Source organism: Thermobia domestica, chromosome 7, assembly GCF_964235325.1.
Source record: "Thermobia domestica chromosome 7, izTheDome1.hap1.1, whole genome shotgun sequence".
NCBI lineage: Eukaryota > Metazoa > Arthropoda > Insecta > Zygentoma > Lepismatidae > Thermobia > Thermobia domestica.
The window spans coordinates 94,176,949-94,194,264 of NC_137460.1; the positions used below are offsets into that span (position 1 = coordinate 94,176,949).

General features: G+C 35.4%; 1 protein-coding gene across 5 annotated transcripts in view; it reads left to right on the forward strand.

The window, feature by feature from the left end:
* FIG4 (polyphosphoinositide phosphatase FIG4) overlaps positions 1-17,316 on the forward strand; it is a 161,249-nt gene that overhangs the window by 16,425 nt on the left and 127,508 nt on the right. For 4 of the 5 annotated variants that reach the window (XM_081765046.1, XM_081765047.1, XM_081765048.1 and 1 more), the window contains exons 3-4: positions 10,351-10,573; positions 16,104-16,253. In XM_081765046.1, the coding sequence (XP_081621172.1) occupies positions 10,351-10,573; positions 16,104-16,253 (373 nt within the window). The remainder of the gene's footprint in view (positions 1-10,350; positions 10,574-16,103; positions 16,254-17,316) is intronic. The other variant, XM_081765049.1, reaches the window with a different exon arrangement.

The following is a 17,316-nucleotide window of genomic DNA, read 5'->3' on the forward strand; positions in this document are numbered from 1 at the left end:
CTTTTACTATTAAAATAACTACTTCCAAACTAAGGTACTCTTTATTTACAGACACGGGTACATGCACACAAACTTCAAAAGTACTTTACTAAATTTTATCCCCATGCTACTAAATAATATTCTTTACAGTACTTCTAACAAGCCCACTTGCATACTCCAACTTCATTCTTGCTCCCACGAACTAATGGAATCGCTGAAAAAGCCGTGCAGACAGTAAAGCAGCTTTTAAGAAAACAGTTTTTAGACAATAAATATACATGTAACCGTAGATTAGGAGAGCATAAGCTGAAAGAAATATTATACATGCTTCGTTTCACACCGAGTAAGGCAACAGGGAAACCACCAGCGGAATTGATGTTAAATTTTCAACCACGCACAATGTTTAATGTTGTACAGAAGGGAGTGTTTGAACGCGGCAAGGAAGACAGGAAAGAAGTGGAGCAACAAGCAAAGAATGAAGTGGTCTGGGTGAAGAACTATCGCGATCGTTTTCCTAAGTTTATCAAAGGTAAACTGGTCAGGCAGATGAGCCCAGTCGTGTTTTTGGTAAGAATACAAGGAAAAATACGGAAGTGCCATCGACATCAAATAATTTTTCCGCAAGCAAAGGGAGACCAAGAAGATAACATGCCAAGAAAATGTCAGGAGGATATATGGTTCCTTTGCCGGAAAAACCCGCTCACAAACGCAGCAGTGGAAGATATACAACACGTACAACTACCTAGAAGTCCAAACTTAAATTCAGAAAGTGACAGAACATCAGTCAGAGAGCAAGATCAACACCTACCAAGACAACACCCAGAAGATGGCAGAACACCAGTACGAGACCCAGATAGGCAGCTACCAACAAGATATCCAGGAGATGGCAGAACATCAGCAGAGCAGCAAGATTGGCAGCTACCAAGAAGATCCGGAAGGATCAGGAGACCACCTAATGGATTGTCATTGTAAAAAAGAAAAAAAAACGGGGGAAGAGTGTAATAGTGAATAATCTGTGAAGAATGTGAGAGTGTAATAGTGAATAGTCTGTGAAGAATGTGAAAGAGTGTAATAGGAAATAATCTGTGAAGAATGTGGAAGAGTTAAATAGTGAGTAATCTGTGGAGAATGTGGTATAGCAAGTAGTCTGTGAAGAGTGTGACACTACTGTCAATAGTCTGTGATGAATATGAGGATGGCCGGCTTTGGCATGAGTCAAAGAGTTCGTGGGAGCAAGAATGAAGTTGGAGTATGCAAGTGGGCTTGTTAGAAGTACTGTAAAGAATATTATTTAGTAGCATGGGGATAAAATTTAGTAAAGTACTTTTGAAGTTTGTGTGCATGTACCCGTGTCCGTAAATAAAGAGTACCTTAGTTTGGAAGTAGTTATTTTAATAGTAAAAGTAACAGCAGTATAGCTTGTATAAGTTTCAGCAGTATAGCATCCTATTGAAACTTTTTATGGTACGTTCTGTAGGGCAAAGAGGAAGCTTTCAGGTAGTGGTACGTTTGTTTCAATGTAGCCAGTAAGAGGGTAATAATAGAGGGGAAAAGGGAAATTTTCTGAATTTTCCACATAAAACCGGAAATTAATTGTTTTGGCTGGAAACACTGCCATCAGACAGACGAAAACTATCTGAAAATAGCTCTTAGTACTCCAAGAATATATCCTACAAGTATCATGGCGATATATAACAAAGTAAGCATGAAATTTTTAAAAAAATCTCATTCTACCTCAGAAATTCACCATTTTCTTACCACTTACAGAACATGGTTTATTATAAACCTCAACTGTACTTTCCCTAATTATTCTAGTGAAACTTTTTTATGGTGCGCTGTGTAGGCTAAGGATGAGGCTGTTAGACACTGGTTCGAATGTAGCCAACAAGAAGGAAATAATAGAAATAAAAAAGGGATTTTTTTAAAAAATTCGCCCTAAAATCTGGAATTAAAATTTTCTGTAGCTGGCAACACTACTATCAGACACACACACAAACTATCTTAAAATAAGCTTTGGTATCCCTCTAATATATCCTACAAGTATTGTGACGATATCTAATAAAGTAAGCATCTCAATAAAAAAATACCTCATTTTACCTTTAAAACAATCACAGTTATTTTCCCAATTAGAGAACAAGGTCTACTGTACTTCCCCTAATTATCCTATTGAAACTTTCTATAATGCGTTGTGTAGAGCAAAGACGAGACTTTCAGATACTGGTACGTTTGGTCCGATATAGCCAACAAGAGGGAAATAATAGAGACAAAACAGATAATTTTTCCAAAATTTCCCCCTAAAATCTGGAATTAAAATTTTCTGTAGCTGGTAACACTGCTACCAGACAGACGCAAACTATCTTAAATTAAACATTGGTACACGACGATATTTAAGGAACAAAACTTCTAATTACCAAAAATATATTACTGTAAACAGAAAAGTAGGGAAAAACTAGAAAAATCAAGGGTTAGAACCTAAATACGAATTTTTCGTGCGTTCCCTAATTACCCCATTGTAACGATCTGTACTTGCGTTTGTTAAGTAAGAACAAATGTTCGATTGGCGTAAGTTGACTTGCAATCAGACGTATAGGTACGGATTTATAAACAAAAATTTCTCATTTTTCCCCAAATTTAGGAAAATTTTAATTTCCCTAATTGGCAACACTGCGCGCAGGCCCGTCCAATTGATGTCAACAGTTAGGTATCCATCCGAGGTATCTACCTAGCAAGTATAAGGAGGTCTTTCTACAACGAAGGAAGCTACAGGGAAAAAAGTAAAAGAAGTTTGAAATTAGAAAATTCTCGTGAATTTTTGACTGGGGTGAAATTTGAGAAGGAAATTCGACACCAGAAGAAAAAAAAATAATATGATAAACTATAGTCCAACCATATTTTGCAAGAATAATATCCCGATATCTTAATTAGTGTCCACACAGGAGCGGATTAAACAAATGACACACCCGTGTGTGCCACTTTGGCTACCTGGGCCACCGAGTATACATTTGATTACATTTTTTTGACTACTAACTCGTGTTGTTGTTGTAGTTATAGCAGGGGTGCCCACAAGGGGGGGCTATGACGCAAACTGCGTCATTGAAATATTTGGGGGGGGGTTAAAATCTATATAAATATGTTTGATGAGGGGGGGTAACATTAATCGAAAAGAAGATTTTTTCATGGAAGAACACCTACGGATAGACAATTGGGGGGGGTGCGTCATAGACATAAGGGGGGGTGGGCACCACTGGTTATAGTCTCGACTAATAATAATATCGTTGTTGTAAACAACAACTTTATAAAGAAAATTTTCTCTCCTTTTTACATCTTAGTTCCAACACTGTTGGTGAGAAATGCAGGGTGTTTTAAGTCTTCGTAGTAATTATTACATTTTACGTACAATTATAAGCAATGCATCAAGTAAAAGAGCACCTCAAACAGTCTTTGCTACAAGTGTTGAATGTTAGATTCATTCGTCACACGGCACACATCTAGTCGATAGGCGAGAAAGGCCCATAAACTTTCCGCCATATGGCACAAAACACATTCAATTTAGGGGAGTCTCGTTTCAAGTGTACCATCTCCTGAGAATTTGCTGACGGGCAGATACAAACATTATGAGTGTTCACATTAGCTCTTAAGTGAAATGTCGATTAATCACTGAAGACGACACGATCCAGAAAATCTTCATTGTTATGCAGCAATATTTCACTTGCGAAATTGGCACGTAAACCGTAGTCTGTAGGCTTTAGACCTGTAGCAACTGCAAACGATAAGGGCGTAGTTGCAAGCGTCTCCTTAATATTCTTCACACAGACCGTTGCACTGTACAGATTCAGTCTTTATTAAAACACAAAAAAAACTTTCTGCTCTCGAGTCTACATCTTTGCTGCTTGCTCTTTCTAACGGCAGACAGAAGAAACAATGCATGTACATGCGTGCGTACAAAACTGTTTGAGTTGCTCTTTCATTTGATATAATATTTATAATTGTAAGTTAATTGTAATAGATACTACAAAGTTTCAAAACCCAAATATTAATTTTGAAACACCCTGCATTACTTCAAATTGTGTCATCCTATATTCATGTCTTTTATATACATGTCATCAGGGCCGGTCCTAGTCAATTTGTCGCCCCATGCAATGGCATAATTTGCCGCCTCCCCCTTTCTCCAGAAAGAACAAATCTTAAAAGTCATGATTTTAAGTATGCTACTCCAGCATGAACAACAAAGGTGAGGGTAAGTGCAGTTACACTCAGAAAGGCTTAAATACTTACTAAAAATGCAATCCCGTTGTGTCTTTTTTTAAAAAAATATATTAATCTATTACATTAGTGAAAGATAAAGCAAACACACCTGCAGAGGAAAAGTGGTAATCCTTTTTATAGAATTCACTATCGAGCTTCAATCTCAATGTATCAGTTTGCAATTCCAGTGCAACTAGCTCTTTTATCTTTATTTCTTGATTTCTCTTTTAAGAACTTGTTTCTATCTTCAATGATAAGGAACTTGTTTCTGGCAAAAACAAGACTAGTTGTCATATCAAAACTGTGATAACTTACTAAATGGAACAGATATTCACTACTATTCGAGAACTGAATTCTTGCATTTGGCAACAATCAAGCAATTTGTGCTCGGATTTATTCGACCATTTGCTTTAGCATTGTCCATGTGACCTTAAACTAATGCAACCTAAACATAATTTATGAATGTAGTATTCAAATAGAAGATCAGATTAGTAAATGTAACTACCATCATCATGAAGTCTGTTTCCAACAAGAAATATTTAATTTAAATAATATACTTATGACAGATTTTACCGGACCATCTAAACTTGCCGCTCCACGCAAATGCACGTGTTGCATATATGGTAGAGCCGGCATATCATATATATCTAGTCGACAAATTATTTATATATGGCATTTAGAAAAATACTATTAGGCAAATTAGTATTAGTTTTTACATTTAGACAAGTTATTTGAATTTTATACTGTTCGTGACATTATTTTCGTACTTATTAAAGGCCTGCTTTCACGAAAAAACAAAATTTCATTTTTACTTTTATTTCTGAGTTGATATTGATGAAAACTGCTGAAACCCGAATTGTTAATAGGTATGGCATTCATGTAAATTGTAAAATATTTGTAGCGTATCAGTATCTAGCGTTTAATTTATGTTGCATTTTACGGTGATTATACCTACATAAAAATATTTAATACTTAAATAGACGTAAGATGCATTAGAAATGACTATTTGAAAAAAACGAAATTTAGAAAAAAAACGAGAGGCAATGTTTTTTTTCTAAAAAAAACGTACATTTCTGAAAAAATACGAACGGTTTTTTTTCTATTTACAACACTAGTGACAGCAGTGTCTTACTTGTATTTAGTTAGTATTTTAAAAGAGTGTCTAAAAATTTAGACGAGTCTGTACAAGTTTAACCATCTCTTACAAACACTAATAATGAATCCTTTTAATGTTCACAACTTTACTACCTATAAGCCTATTATTATCATTTTGTAATAAATGGAATATGAATAGAAACACGATCGGATGATTTCTGGTTTAAAAAGCTATCCATTTGATATATATTTCACGTAAATTGGAACAAAATTGGAAATTTCTAGATTTTGAGAGGAAATTCAATATGGCGGCCATTATGGCTGCTTTCCCATACTCGGATTTCTGTAGACTTTTGATATGTTGTTGGGGATATTATTCCAAATCTAAGAAACCTTACTTTATTTCTTTTACAATTGGTTTGATGTTTTCACCTAAAATGACTGGACTACTAATGTAATGTATGATGCAAATTTTCAGTTGTTTATAAATCCTCTCCAATTAAAACAAATGAATGTTCTTTTGATGGAGTATAGTATTGTGTGATACTGAAAAATTTGAAATTGGTATTAGTTGAAGAAAGAAAAAATTTAGAAATAAAGTACACAAGACTACAGCAAGAACATGGATACATATTTCCAAACGGAGGATATAGTTTTAATCAATAAATTATATCTTCTAAATAAAAACAACAAAATATCTTGAACCGTTCCAGAGATAGTGGATTTTAATATTTTGGCACCCGAGGTCGGGTCAATTTTTAAATTATTATTATTTGACAAAACAAAAAGATACAAAAACAAAAAAGGTTTCTTATTTTGTCTGAATTTTAACATTTGTTAAATTCAATAACATCTGAGACTATCAAGGTAAGATTTGTTTTTCCTTAGCCTACCTGAATTGATCTGAACTTGGCAAAAAATGAAGTGTAATTTAGTGAAGCGAAAAATTTAATATAAAGTAAAAAAATTTCGAAATCATAATATAACTGACAAACATAAAAAATAAATCATTAAAATTAAAAGACAAAGAAATTTAACTGTGTTATGCTGTTACTATAATCAGAGTTCCTACTCATCCTGGAAAACCTGGAAAGTCCTTGAATTGATTTTGTCCTGGAAACATCCTGTAAATGTCCTTGAAAATGCATTTCAGTCCTTGAAATTTACAAAAATATTCATATTTTCAGAATGTCATATTTTTATAATTATAATGAAGATTTTAATTGAGTGCTATTTTTGTTTGCTATTCCTGTTTTTGTGCTGAATAAGAATTTGTCATTATACTGCATGTGTGGTGTGGGTGCTTTTTGGGCTTTCTTTCTCCCAACAGGGTGGTTGGCTGGGAGAATTTCTCTTAATTTTTCATCCACTAGTCTGCCAACTCATTCTTGGATGCTGTCTTCACTAGCACTATCCTCCAGAAACTGTGCTTTGTACTATATCTATCCTCCATAATCAATCAATTTTTGCAATAGTACTTACTCTTCAGTAAAATTTCATATGAATGCTATTTGTGACAAGGTCATGTAGAGAGAATGAAAATACATGTGGTGGATCGAATTGGAAGGGAAGTTGGGAAGCCACACACACACAAAGCACATTACGCTCCGCTTTGTGCATTTAATTATTGTGTATTAATACTGTACCTGCATTAGTATTCACTGCATAAGCTACTTTACTTTCCATTTCACTGTTGTGAGTTTAAACCTACAATTGCAATCCTGTTATGATTTCCTGTGTCGAAGTCCTGGAAAATTGGTGATTTATCCTGGAATTTTTTCTGGGAAAGAGAGTGGGAACCCTGTATGATGTTCAATATTCTGTATTGCATTAAAAAAAAAATACTTGAAAAATTTTGTATTGAACTAGGCGACAGATCTGAAGACCAGGCACCACAATGATACAGATCCAATTTCATACATAGTTCTACAGGTTTTCGGCCTTAAATTATAATTACCTATATAAAACGCACAAGGTTAGTTTAGTGTACAATCTGTCTCTCAAAGACAACTACAATTGATGGCAATATAAGTGAAGATCTATAAAGCAGCATAGGTATTTTATATCCATGTCTTGTATTTGATAACGGAAATTCTAGTTGTCGACTGTTCTAAATAGATCAAAATCCTCTGATGATGGGCCATTCATTTGAACAAGCAATAAATTGTTAAGGCTGTCCGACTCCATTGATGACCTCAAATTGTTCTTTATTAGGTTGATTATTAGTTAAACCCTTTCTCATAGGAAACACTGACACAACACGAAGCAACTTGCCCAAACTGTGAAATCTGTATTTATTTGACACAACTTTTCTCAAAGCTCGTTGAAATTCTTCCCCTTGCCAAGCACTTCGTCATACTATTCGTGAAGAATGCTTGGGTTTACTTTTTCCATGCCCATGGTAGAGCTCACTGGAGCTCAGATTCTTATTGCAAGTTGCCATGACAACCTGACACCCGGGATTTTTCGAACCCTAAAAGCAATCATATTTTCGTTTCTTAACATAGATATATTTCCAAAACAAACAGAACATTGTAGGTAGTGTGATATTAAGGTATTGCGAACTTCACACTAATATCTTCTAAAAGTATCATACAAAAGTGCATAATTCTCCCTCCATTCTTTTGTTTGGTAGTAACTTTGATCTGACTGGACGAATTTAAATACGCTTTTTCATGCCCTTTATATGTGCAAGATTTTTTTGTTTCAATGCATGATTCGAGAATCATGTTGCAATTAGAATATACGTGAATATGGTAAGACCATGAAACTGAAGGCGACCGCCATGGCTCAGTGGTAAAGAGTTCACTTCTGGTGTATGGGGTCCTTGGTTCGATCCCAGCTCGCGCCAAATGAACTTTGTGGTGCACAAACCGTGTGTGTGGGTTTCCTTGGCGTTCTCCCGTTTCCTCTTGCTGTCTTCATTCCGCCATTTTATTCATTTCTTATCATTACCGTCTCTTTTAGCCTAGCCGGCATAACCATGGGGCGTAAATCTTAAAGATTTCATTTTTTAATTTTTTTAAAAATATTATTAAACTGAACATAGACAACGCAAAACTAAAAGCCACATCGAGCTTTAATTACAGAATAATATTTTAGGTTCCATAATGCAAGATGTCCATTTATTATTATTATTATTATTATTTTGGTATTAAAAATTCGTTTTAAATGGTACTGATATAACATAATAGTGCAGCCATATAGTGGAGAAGGCAAATATTAACTAAGTGAAAAAGTGTGATGATTACGTTTCCGGACTCTATTTTTTCTTTCAAACAAGCGTTTTTTTTTTTTTTTTTAAATCCAATATCCACTACTGGAAGTCATTTACAGTTAATTGTTTTCTTTTCTAGGTTAACCAACAGGTGTAAACTTATTAGTGAACTTATAATGTTATTAATTAGAATTGAGATTTATGATATTTAAGGTTGTAGACTTGCATTTATTATATTATATATGGTCAATAATAAAACAAAAGTGAATGATCGGTCAAATGCAGTAAATACCAAGTGTTTAAGTAATACGTGTAAGCTATGATGTGCATAATGTCACTTCGATTCAGTGCTACAGTATTCATTTCTGGTATAAAAGGTCCATACGAGTAGCGCAGCGCGTGCGGGCATTTGCACTAAGTACCCACACGCGCTAGCAACTAGACCAGCGGATATGTTATTTTACATGTGAAGACAAGTGAAGCTCTTGCCTTCTATTTATATTTTAAACATAAAAATAATCCTGCTATGCTATAACCAAAGAAAACCCTACTCAAATTCGTTCCTTTCTTCCGATGTTATTGGAAAATAATTATAGCATTGAAGAACCAATTCTGAGTTAAATATTAAAAGTGCCAGTGCCAGGATGTAGATATCAAATAATGTTACAAGAATTATTCGAATATTAATTAATAATAATAATAAAAAAAAAAAATTAGATTGCATGAGATCTAACGAATATCAGAAAATAATTTTTTTGTATCCATTGTAACCATTTGGAAATTTTGGAATAAAATACAATTTTATATAAAGAAAATGAGTTTATGTATGGTAGAACAGGTTAGAATTGGGAAGGTAACTTTGTTGAGAGCTATTACTTATCGCTGTTTAGTCCCATTAGCTTCTTAGGAATCGAAGCGGATATTCGACAAACACCTGGCGGCACTTATAACACTATTCCAAAACTGACCGAAATTGTCCCATAACCAACAAAAACTGAGCGTTTCTCAAAGTTACAAGGAGTTTTTATTAACTTTGGTTGTGTCGTGGACTTCCCGGTGGTTGTCCATCATACTTGGAGGCGGGTTCAGTCTCCGGACATCTAACCCATTTAAGGCCGAATCATGTAACGGTGCTTAGCGTGATGTTCCAAACTTCTAGCTCAGTTGGATGACGAAGCATACTTCGTCACACGAGGTTTACAGCTTTTCCGGGTGATCAGCAAAGCATAGGTGTGCTGCCTTTACATTTGTGAAGTATCGATGACTTAATTTGCATAAACTCGTTGGATTGACCAGACTATGGAATGTAGCTCTCTGTGATATATCGATAATGATCAATTCTGGTGTAGGAAATAGAAAAATAGTGATTAAATTACCAGGAAATTTACTTGAAAGGTCGGTAGAAGCTCATGTTCATTTTTATTTTATGCATGTGTTTGATGCTTGAGGTTATATATATATATATATATATATATATATATATATATATATATATATATATAATTGTTAACGAGCGACGTCTTTCTAGAGGATTAATTTCGTGGGATTATTGGGTTCAACGTCGAAAGGGAGATGAATATCCATTGCATGAACATTGATCTCGGAACATCTCATATCTTATTCAGTAAAATTAGGTGGAATTGTGCATCTTTGCTAGCAAATCTACAATAAATTACTTATCTTCAAGAGTGGAGTTTAACAGAAATCAGTAAAAAAATGCAGTTTCAATAGAAGGCGTAAGGTTTCCAGCAATTTACTATACAGTATGAATACTATCTATGAATTTTGATACATTGTTTTCTTTTTTACCTTAGAGATTCTTCTTGGTGGGCTCCAACAACACCCAGACGAGATTTCGTGTATTAAAGATCGATCGTATGGAACCAAGAGATTTGGTGGTGATCGATGACAAAGTGGAATACTCTCAGGAAGAGATTAGGGATCTCTTAACGATGATTGATATTGGTAATAGAGCGCGGGTTGGCCAGAGAACTGGAAGTGGCTTGTCTCGTACGGTATCAGCTTTCGGTATTGTGGGTAAGTTGTAGATCCATTTGCATGTCATAACATTTTTCCAACAAATGTCATAATGTAGGAAATATTAAAGGTAGTAATCATTTGGTCTCTAAAATAGTTTGACTTACTCGTGTACATCACATAGTATATATATATATATTAATGGAAGAAAGCAGTTTGGTACTTTTATTAATGTGTGATCTTTAGTTTTCTTTAAGATTTCAATACGAACATCAGTAACATCATGTAGAGCTTTTGAGAATGTTATCAATAAATTAATTATGTTTGCTATAAGGGCTCTTAGTAGAGCGGGAAGCACGCTCACCTGTAGTGTTCGTGGTTCCGAGAGTAATTCTCGGTATAGCCCCAGTCTTCATTTCCCTAAACTGTTATAGTATGTAAACTAAAATAAGGATATAAACTACAAACGAGATATAACTATTTATTCTATCCATGAAGATATTTGTACTTCATCAGTACTGGTGGGCACCCATGTTGTAACAAGTTTGACCCTATTTTCTAAACTCAGTGTCTATATTGCAGAATATCTCTGGCAGTTGACTATATATATATTAATCAGTGGTAGAGTTATGGTACATCCTATGTGGTCTGAATAGCTGAGCACCAATTTTAAGAGTTATAAAAAGTATGGTTATTCAGGGAGCAGATTGGCAAGCGTAATGGATTGGCTCTAGTTCAAAGCTGGATCCAGTCGTGAACTATTTTTCATTTTTGTGTCATTGAATTCGTATATAAGAGAAATTGGTCTGATATAAAATCAGTTGTTTTCTCCATTTATCAATATAATATATATACGGGATGAGTATAAATGATTCATCGGATTTGGAAGGGCTTTATTTTTTTTTTTTTAAAAATGTACTTTATAAAATGTAAAATGTTATGATACAAATAACGAATGATAGATAAAAATATACAGAAACACTCCAAGTTTCAGACATGTTCGATGTAGCTTCCGTTTGTCACATGATTATCAATGCGGCAGTCTAGTTCGCCTACACGCGCTCTTACATATCCCTACTAATGGTTATAAATGCAGCTGTAATGTGATCCTGGAGCTCACCCAAATTTGTTGATAATGGAGGCACATACACTGTGTATTTCACATTCACCCAAAAGGAAAAAGAATCTTAAACTGCCAGATCGGGAGGTCTAGACGACATGAGGAAAACACTTCATATTCCAAAACACAGAATGCTTTCTGCTGCTTAGACCAGAGGTTCCTGCAAACTGGAAAGTCACGGAGAATCAGTGAAAGTTAGGGGAAAATTTGAAGTTCTGTTGGACGTTATTGTTTTGATAAATGGAGAACATTTAAAAATGACAGAGGTGTCTTTAACGTAACTTCAAAATTCTTTTTATATAGTACTATTATAAATCGTGCGATGAATGGGCGAACCTGAATATATGTAACATACTACGTCACTTGCACTAGGAAAGTTTACTGTGATCACAGGATGAACGAAATTTCTTATAGAGTTCTGCGGAGATCGCTGGTTAGAAAATGCGTTGATTGCAGAGGGCATTGTAAATTAGGGACAGTGCAATCAAATTTCCCCAACAACCAAAGCCGCCAAACATGAGACCTATAGAAACGCTGAAGTAGATAGCAAGCGAATGCAAACTGGCTTTCCGCAAGTTGGCAACCATTGAATGCTATTTTGCTCTTTCTACGTACGTTTCAGGTATTAAGAGCAATGGCTCCATTCGTCTTTGATGCTGTAGGGAAACTTTTACGAGATCTCACATGATGTGAAACAGTACTACTAAAATGTACATACACAGAGGGATTAAGTGTTGATGTGACAGAAGCAAACAAATCTTATTGTAAGCAAAAATGCCGTCAGTAGATTTGCTGCCAAATGTTTTCTCACGCAAATAAGAACAGGCCAAGGAACAACAGAAACTGTAATTTTTACATGATTGCCACTGGTTCCTAACTTCTATAATTGCCAAACTTCAACAGAGAAGTCTTTTATAATACAAAGCAGTTAAAATTCAGTCTTCGTTAGATCCTTGCGTAATTCAACATTCACTCCATATACGTCTGACATCATAAATGATGTGCTTACTGATAACTGGGAAAAGATACATCTTTTTGTTCAGCTTTTAGGGTTCTAACGAATTAGAATCTAATGCTGCATACAAGAAGATTCTTACTGCCACTAAAGAATACGGACAGTGGTGGAAGGTAGTAAAAATTCGGCTATCATTCTCGCATACGGGTTAAGTTACATTGAAATTCAGATAATTGCATTCAAAATTCTACGCATTTTCGTCTCTTATTATTTAACCGTCCGTAATGGAGAGACGTCGAAATATTTTGCACCAAATTATTCATTAATAAAGATAACATAAATCAAAAGATATATTTGTAACAAAAATGGTTCATAGTTGTCTTCTCTCCTAGCATCCACTCTTCTCGAGCAAAGGTGTTTCAAATTTTACTAACTTTATTTATTTTTGGTTAATTATTGACCCATGATTGTGCATCAAAGTTAAGGTAGACGGTGATGATGAAATGGATGTTAATGATGAAATGACGAAAGTCCGAGAAAACGGAAGAACCCAAGAAAACCCACGAACACTGTGTTTGACCACCACAAAACTCGCTTGGCAGAAGCTAGGATCGAATCAGGGACAGTTTGGGCAGGGACAGTTTGGGTAGAATCAGGGACATCACGCACCAAAGAATATGTGCACGTGTGTGTATAATACACATACGACAAAATTATTCCAGTATTATGGAATTTTGGAAATGTTCTTATTGTAAAGGATTTATAGATGGGTAAGTGGATTTGTAATGCTAGTGTGGTGAGATGCAAATATCCTGTACTTGCCTTGCCATTTTTGTTCGAAGATGTCGCACTGTATATAATGTTCAAATATGTACGATTTATGTATTTGCATGTAGAGTATGAATGAATGACAAGCATGGTATAAGAAAATGTTACTGGAATGCTAGTTTGTGCATGTGTACTTACTAAAATATCTGGTTGTGGGAGGTCTTGTTGGGGGTATATACGAATAATTATATTAGTTTTCTCTCATAATAAAGAATGTGGTTTTATGATGCATATTGGATATTAGATGTAGCATCTTATTAGAATTAAAACATGCAACCAATATGTGGAGGGTAATTGAGCTCTTTCTGCGGTTGTATTTACACCAGTTCGATTAAAAATTTGTTGATTATGTACCGTAAGCACAGCGTATAGAAGTAAAGAGTGCACGCACTCCACTCGTTTAACGGGATGAAGGTAGAGCAAAATTTGGTCCTGCGTACAACGCTGCTGTTGCATGTGATTTCCGCGGTTCTGTGATTAACATTCGTACATTTATAGTGATAGTGGCTCCTCGTGGCGTAGGCGCTAACGCTCTCGCCTTTGGTGCGACGGTACCGGGTTCGATTCCCGGTGGAGCCACTCGGTCGAAAAAGTGTAACAGCTTTTCTACGCCAGCCATCTTGAGTGAGGATTTTTCTGGGTTTTCCTTACTCACACCCCAATCCTTTCTTCCTTCCCTTTCATCGGATAGTGTGCTCGCTGAGGGACGTCATCCCTCATATGCGTGACGGGCGAAATGGCATTTGATGCCGACAACCCCAAAATCTTGATTCCTAATTCCCTAATTTATAGTAATGTCAACTTTTGTGCCAAATAGAGGATGCATTTAAGGCCCCTTGGGATGGTTATTTTGTTTTCATAAGATCGAAAGGAATATTTAGTGTATGTAACTAATTAAACTCCGTGATGCAAATCTAGATATGGAAAGTTACAAAGGTAGTAATTTTTTTAAAACTGCCATTCGTAAAAAGGACAAAAGTATTACCTCGAAAAGAAGAGAACATCGCGTAAAATTTATGTACGCGATGCTCATTTTAATGAGAAACTTACTTTAATGTGATTTTTTTAAAAAAAATATATATTATTGTAAACGGAAGTAAGTAGAAATTACTCGAAACAAATAGAATTTAGGAGCAAGTGCTATACTACATGTATTTCCAAATTTACCGTTGTCTCACAGTTCCTCACAAAAAAACGAAATAAATTGTCTTTGAATAGGACAGTTCGTAGTGGAACTGAAACTGATTAGACACGTACAGGAAGCTGAGACTAGCCAACCTAACTCCCCTATCGAAGGCGGTCCCGGGTTCGATTCTCGGTGGGGACACTCAGTCGAAAAAGGTGTCACAGCCAGTTACATTGAGTGAGGTTTTTCCTGGGTTTCCCTCATTCATATTAGGCAAATGCCATAATGGTACCTAACATAAGGGTCCCAGGCCGCTTCATTCCTTCCCCAATCCTTTCTTCCTTTCTTTTCATCGGATAGTGTGCACGCCGAGAGACCGTCATCCCTCATATATGTGACGGGCTAAATGGCCTTAGATGCTGACAGCCCAGAAATCTAATCCCTCATCCCTAATCCCCTGTTGTAAACATGCCAAATAGAGATCAAGATGTCACATGTCATTCTTCTAAAAAGTCTAGACCCAACGATGACAATAAAATACTTGTAACCCTTGAATAATTAAAAGGATTAAAGAAAAAGAGAAAAAGGAGAAAGAAGAAAAGAAGTTGCGGAAGGATAAAGAAAGAATTTTTACTCAAGCTTGTATTTATTATGTACTTTAATTTGAAACGTATTTTCTCGTAGTACGAGTTTCAGTAGTTTCAAACGATATTTTTTACATTTCAATGTTTCTGTTTTAATACTACTGTTTACACATAACATATCAAGTAAGAGATACGGTCAATCTTTTTAGTTTGTGTCAATCATTAAGTGAATATTAATACGAATTTTGATTAAAAGTATTCTAAATTCAAATAAATGGACGATTCTCCATAATTGCTAGTCAGCTCAACATCTTTTCGTTCGGTGATTCTAATTACAGAAAGGACTTTCGTTAATATACAACAAAGAATCTTTTTTCGTGAAGTTGACAGACCATCTGCTAGGAATTGGGTGCAACATTAAGGGCAGTCACCACAAATTAAAAGGACTTTTTACTTGCTTTCACTTTTTTTTTCTTTCTTTCTTTAGGCTATGGTTAAAACATTTTTGAAACTGACTGTACCAATTCAAAATCATTTTAACTACGAAATTTCAGATGATAGGTGCTGATTCATATATAGTTTCAAACAATCAATCACTTGACAATTTGTCGCCCTGCGCAATATTTATTTTAAATAATTTAGTTCACATATATATTTAAATTTTGTATACTTTATGCTAATTTTTGCCGTCCCATGCAAATGCATGTGTTTGAACATATGGTGATCCGGCCCTGGAATCGCTGATAGTATTTTCAGTATTTCGTGAAGCTGTTGTGTATAAACGTAGAAAGAGCTCAAAATAAGCTTCGTCTAACTAAAGGTGCAACCGAGTTTTTATTAACTTCTGGCATTCCCATACGTAAGTAAATAATTTTATTAAAATAGCACGGCATTCATTTTGTGTTATTCTCTTGAGTAGGTGTAAATACTAATTTTTCTTGTTTTTAGTTTGCTTGTTTCTATTTTTTGCATCCCAGGTAGTAAAAAAAGGGAGGAGGTAGCCATGGAGGAGGTAGATACAGAGCTAGTGCCTACTGTCCGGAATGTGATCCCTAGACTTAGATCCTATCGCCCTAAGTGGAAGAGAGATTCCTTTCCTAGGCTTATACCAGCCTTTGGGTTGTTGGGTAAGAGTGGGCGTAGAATAATATCGCCGTATTATTTTCATCCTTTCGTTTTCCGTTATTGTACAGTAAACTGTTTGTCAATGTATTTACTGTTAGTTTACGTACTTTTTATTCTTAGAATATGGCGTTTAGTTAGAAATTTTTAGCTATGGTTGAAGACACTTATTAGAGGCGCACATGAGGTTTAACTCGACAGCAGAGGGCATTACTTATTCATATTAGAAAAGTCCAATGATTTCCATATTAATACTCATATATCATCAATTACCTGCTTCGGTGGGTTAAAATAAGTAAAATTAGTAGTATATTCCGTTAGTCAGTAACTTTTTTACTATTGTTGAAGCGCTGTCCGATATCGGACATTTTCGACCATTTTTATGTAGACCCCCAAGTTGCGGGGCTGAATTTGGATTTAAACGACATCGTCTCAGTGTTATTATTCATCTCAGTGACCCCGAAACTTATGGATTCGACATTAATATTGGTCATTTTTGACCATTTATATATATCCCCTAAATTGCACCATCAAAGTGAATTTGATCGAGATCGGTCGAATGATTCAAGAGTTAAGTCACTTTCATTTTTATTTATGGGGGGCGCGGTGGCTCAGTGGTAGAGCGTTCACCTCCGGTGCTTAGGTTCCCTGGTTCGATCCCAGCTCACGCCGTGTAGACTTTGTGGTGGACAAACACCGTGCTCGTGGGTTTCCTCGGGGTTCTCCCGTTTCCTCCCACTTTCTTCATTCAACCATTTCATTTATTTCTCATAATCACCGTCTCGTTTAGCCTAACCGGCATAACCGTGGGACGTAAACTCAAAGATTTCATTTCATTTTTTCATTTTTATTTATATGGATAACATTGTAAAATTGTTACGTTCTGTCACGAATGGGCAGTCTTGGTTATACATCTACAGACCCGAATACGGGTAAGCAATGTTACATAATCAAAAACAAAACAAAGTTTCCGTGATTAACTTCCTATTTCTCCGAATAAAGAAACCTAAATCCATGTACACGAATCGATACCTATTTACAGTAAGAAGTGTCAACACTATAACATAA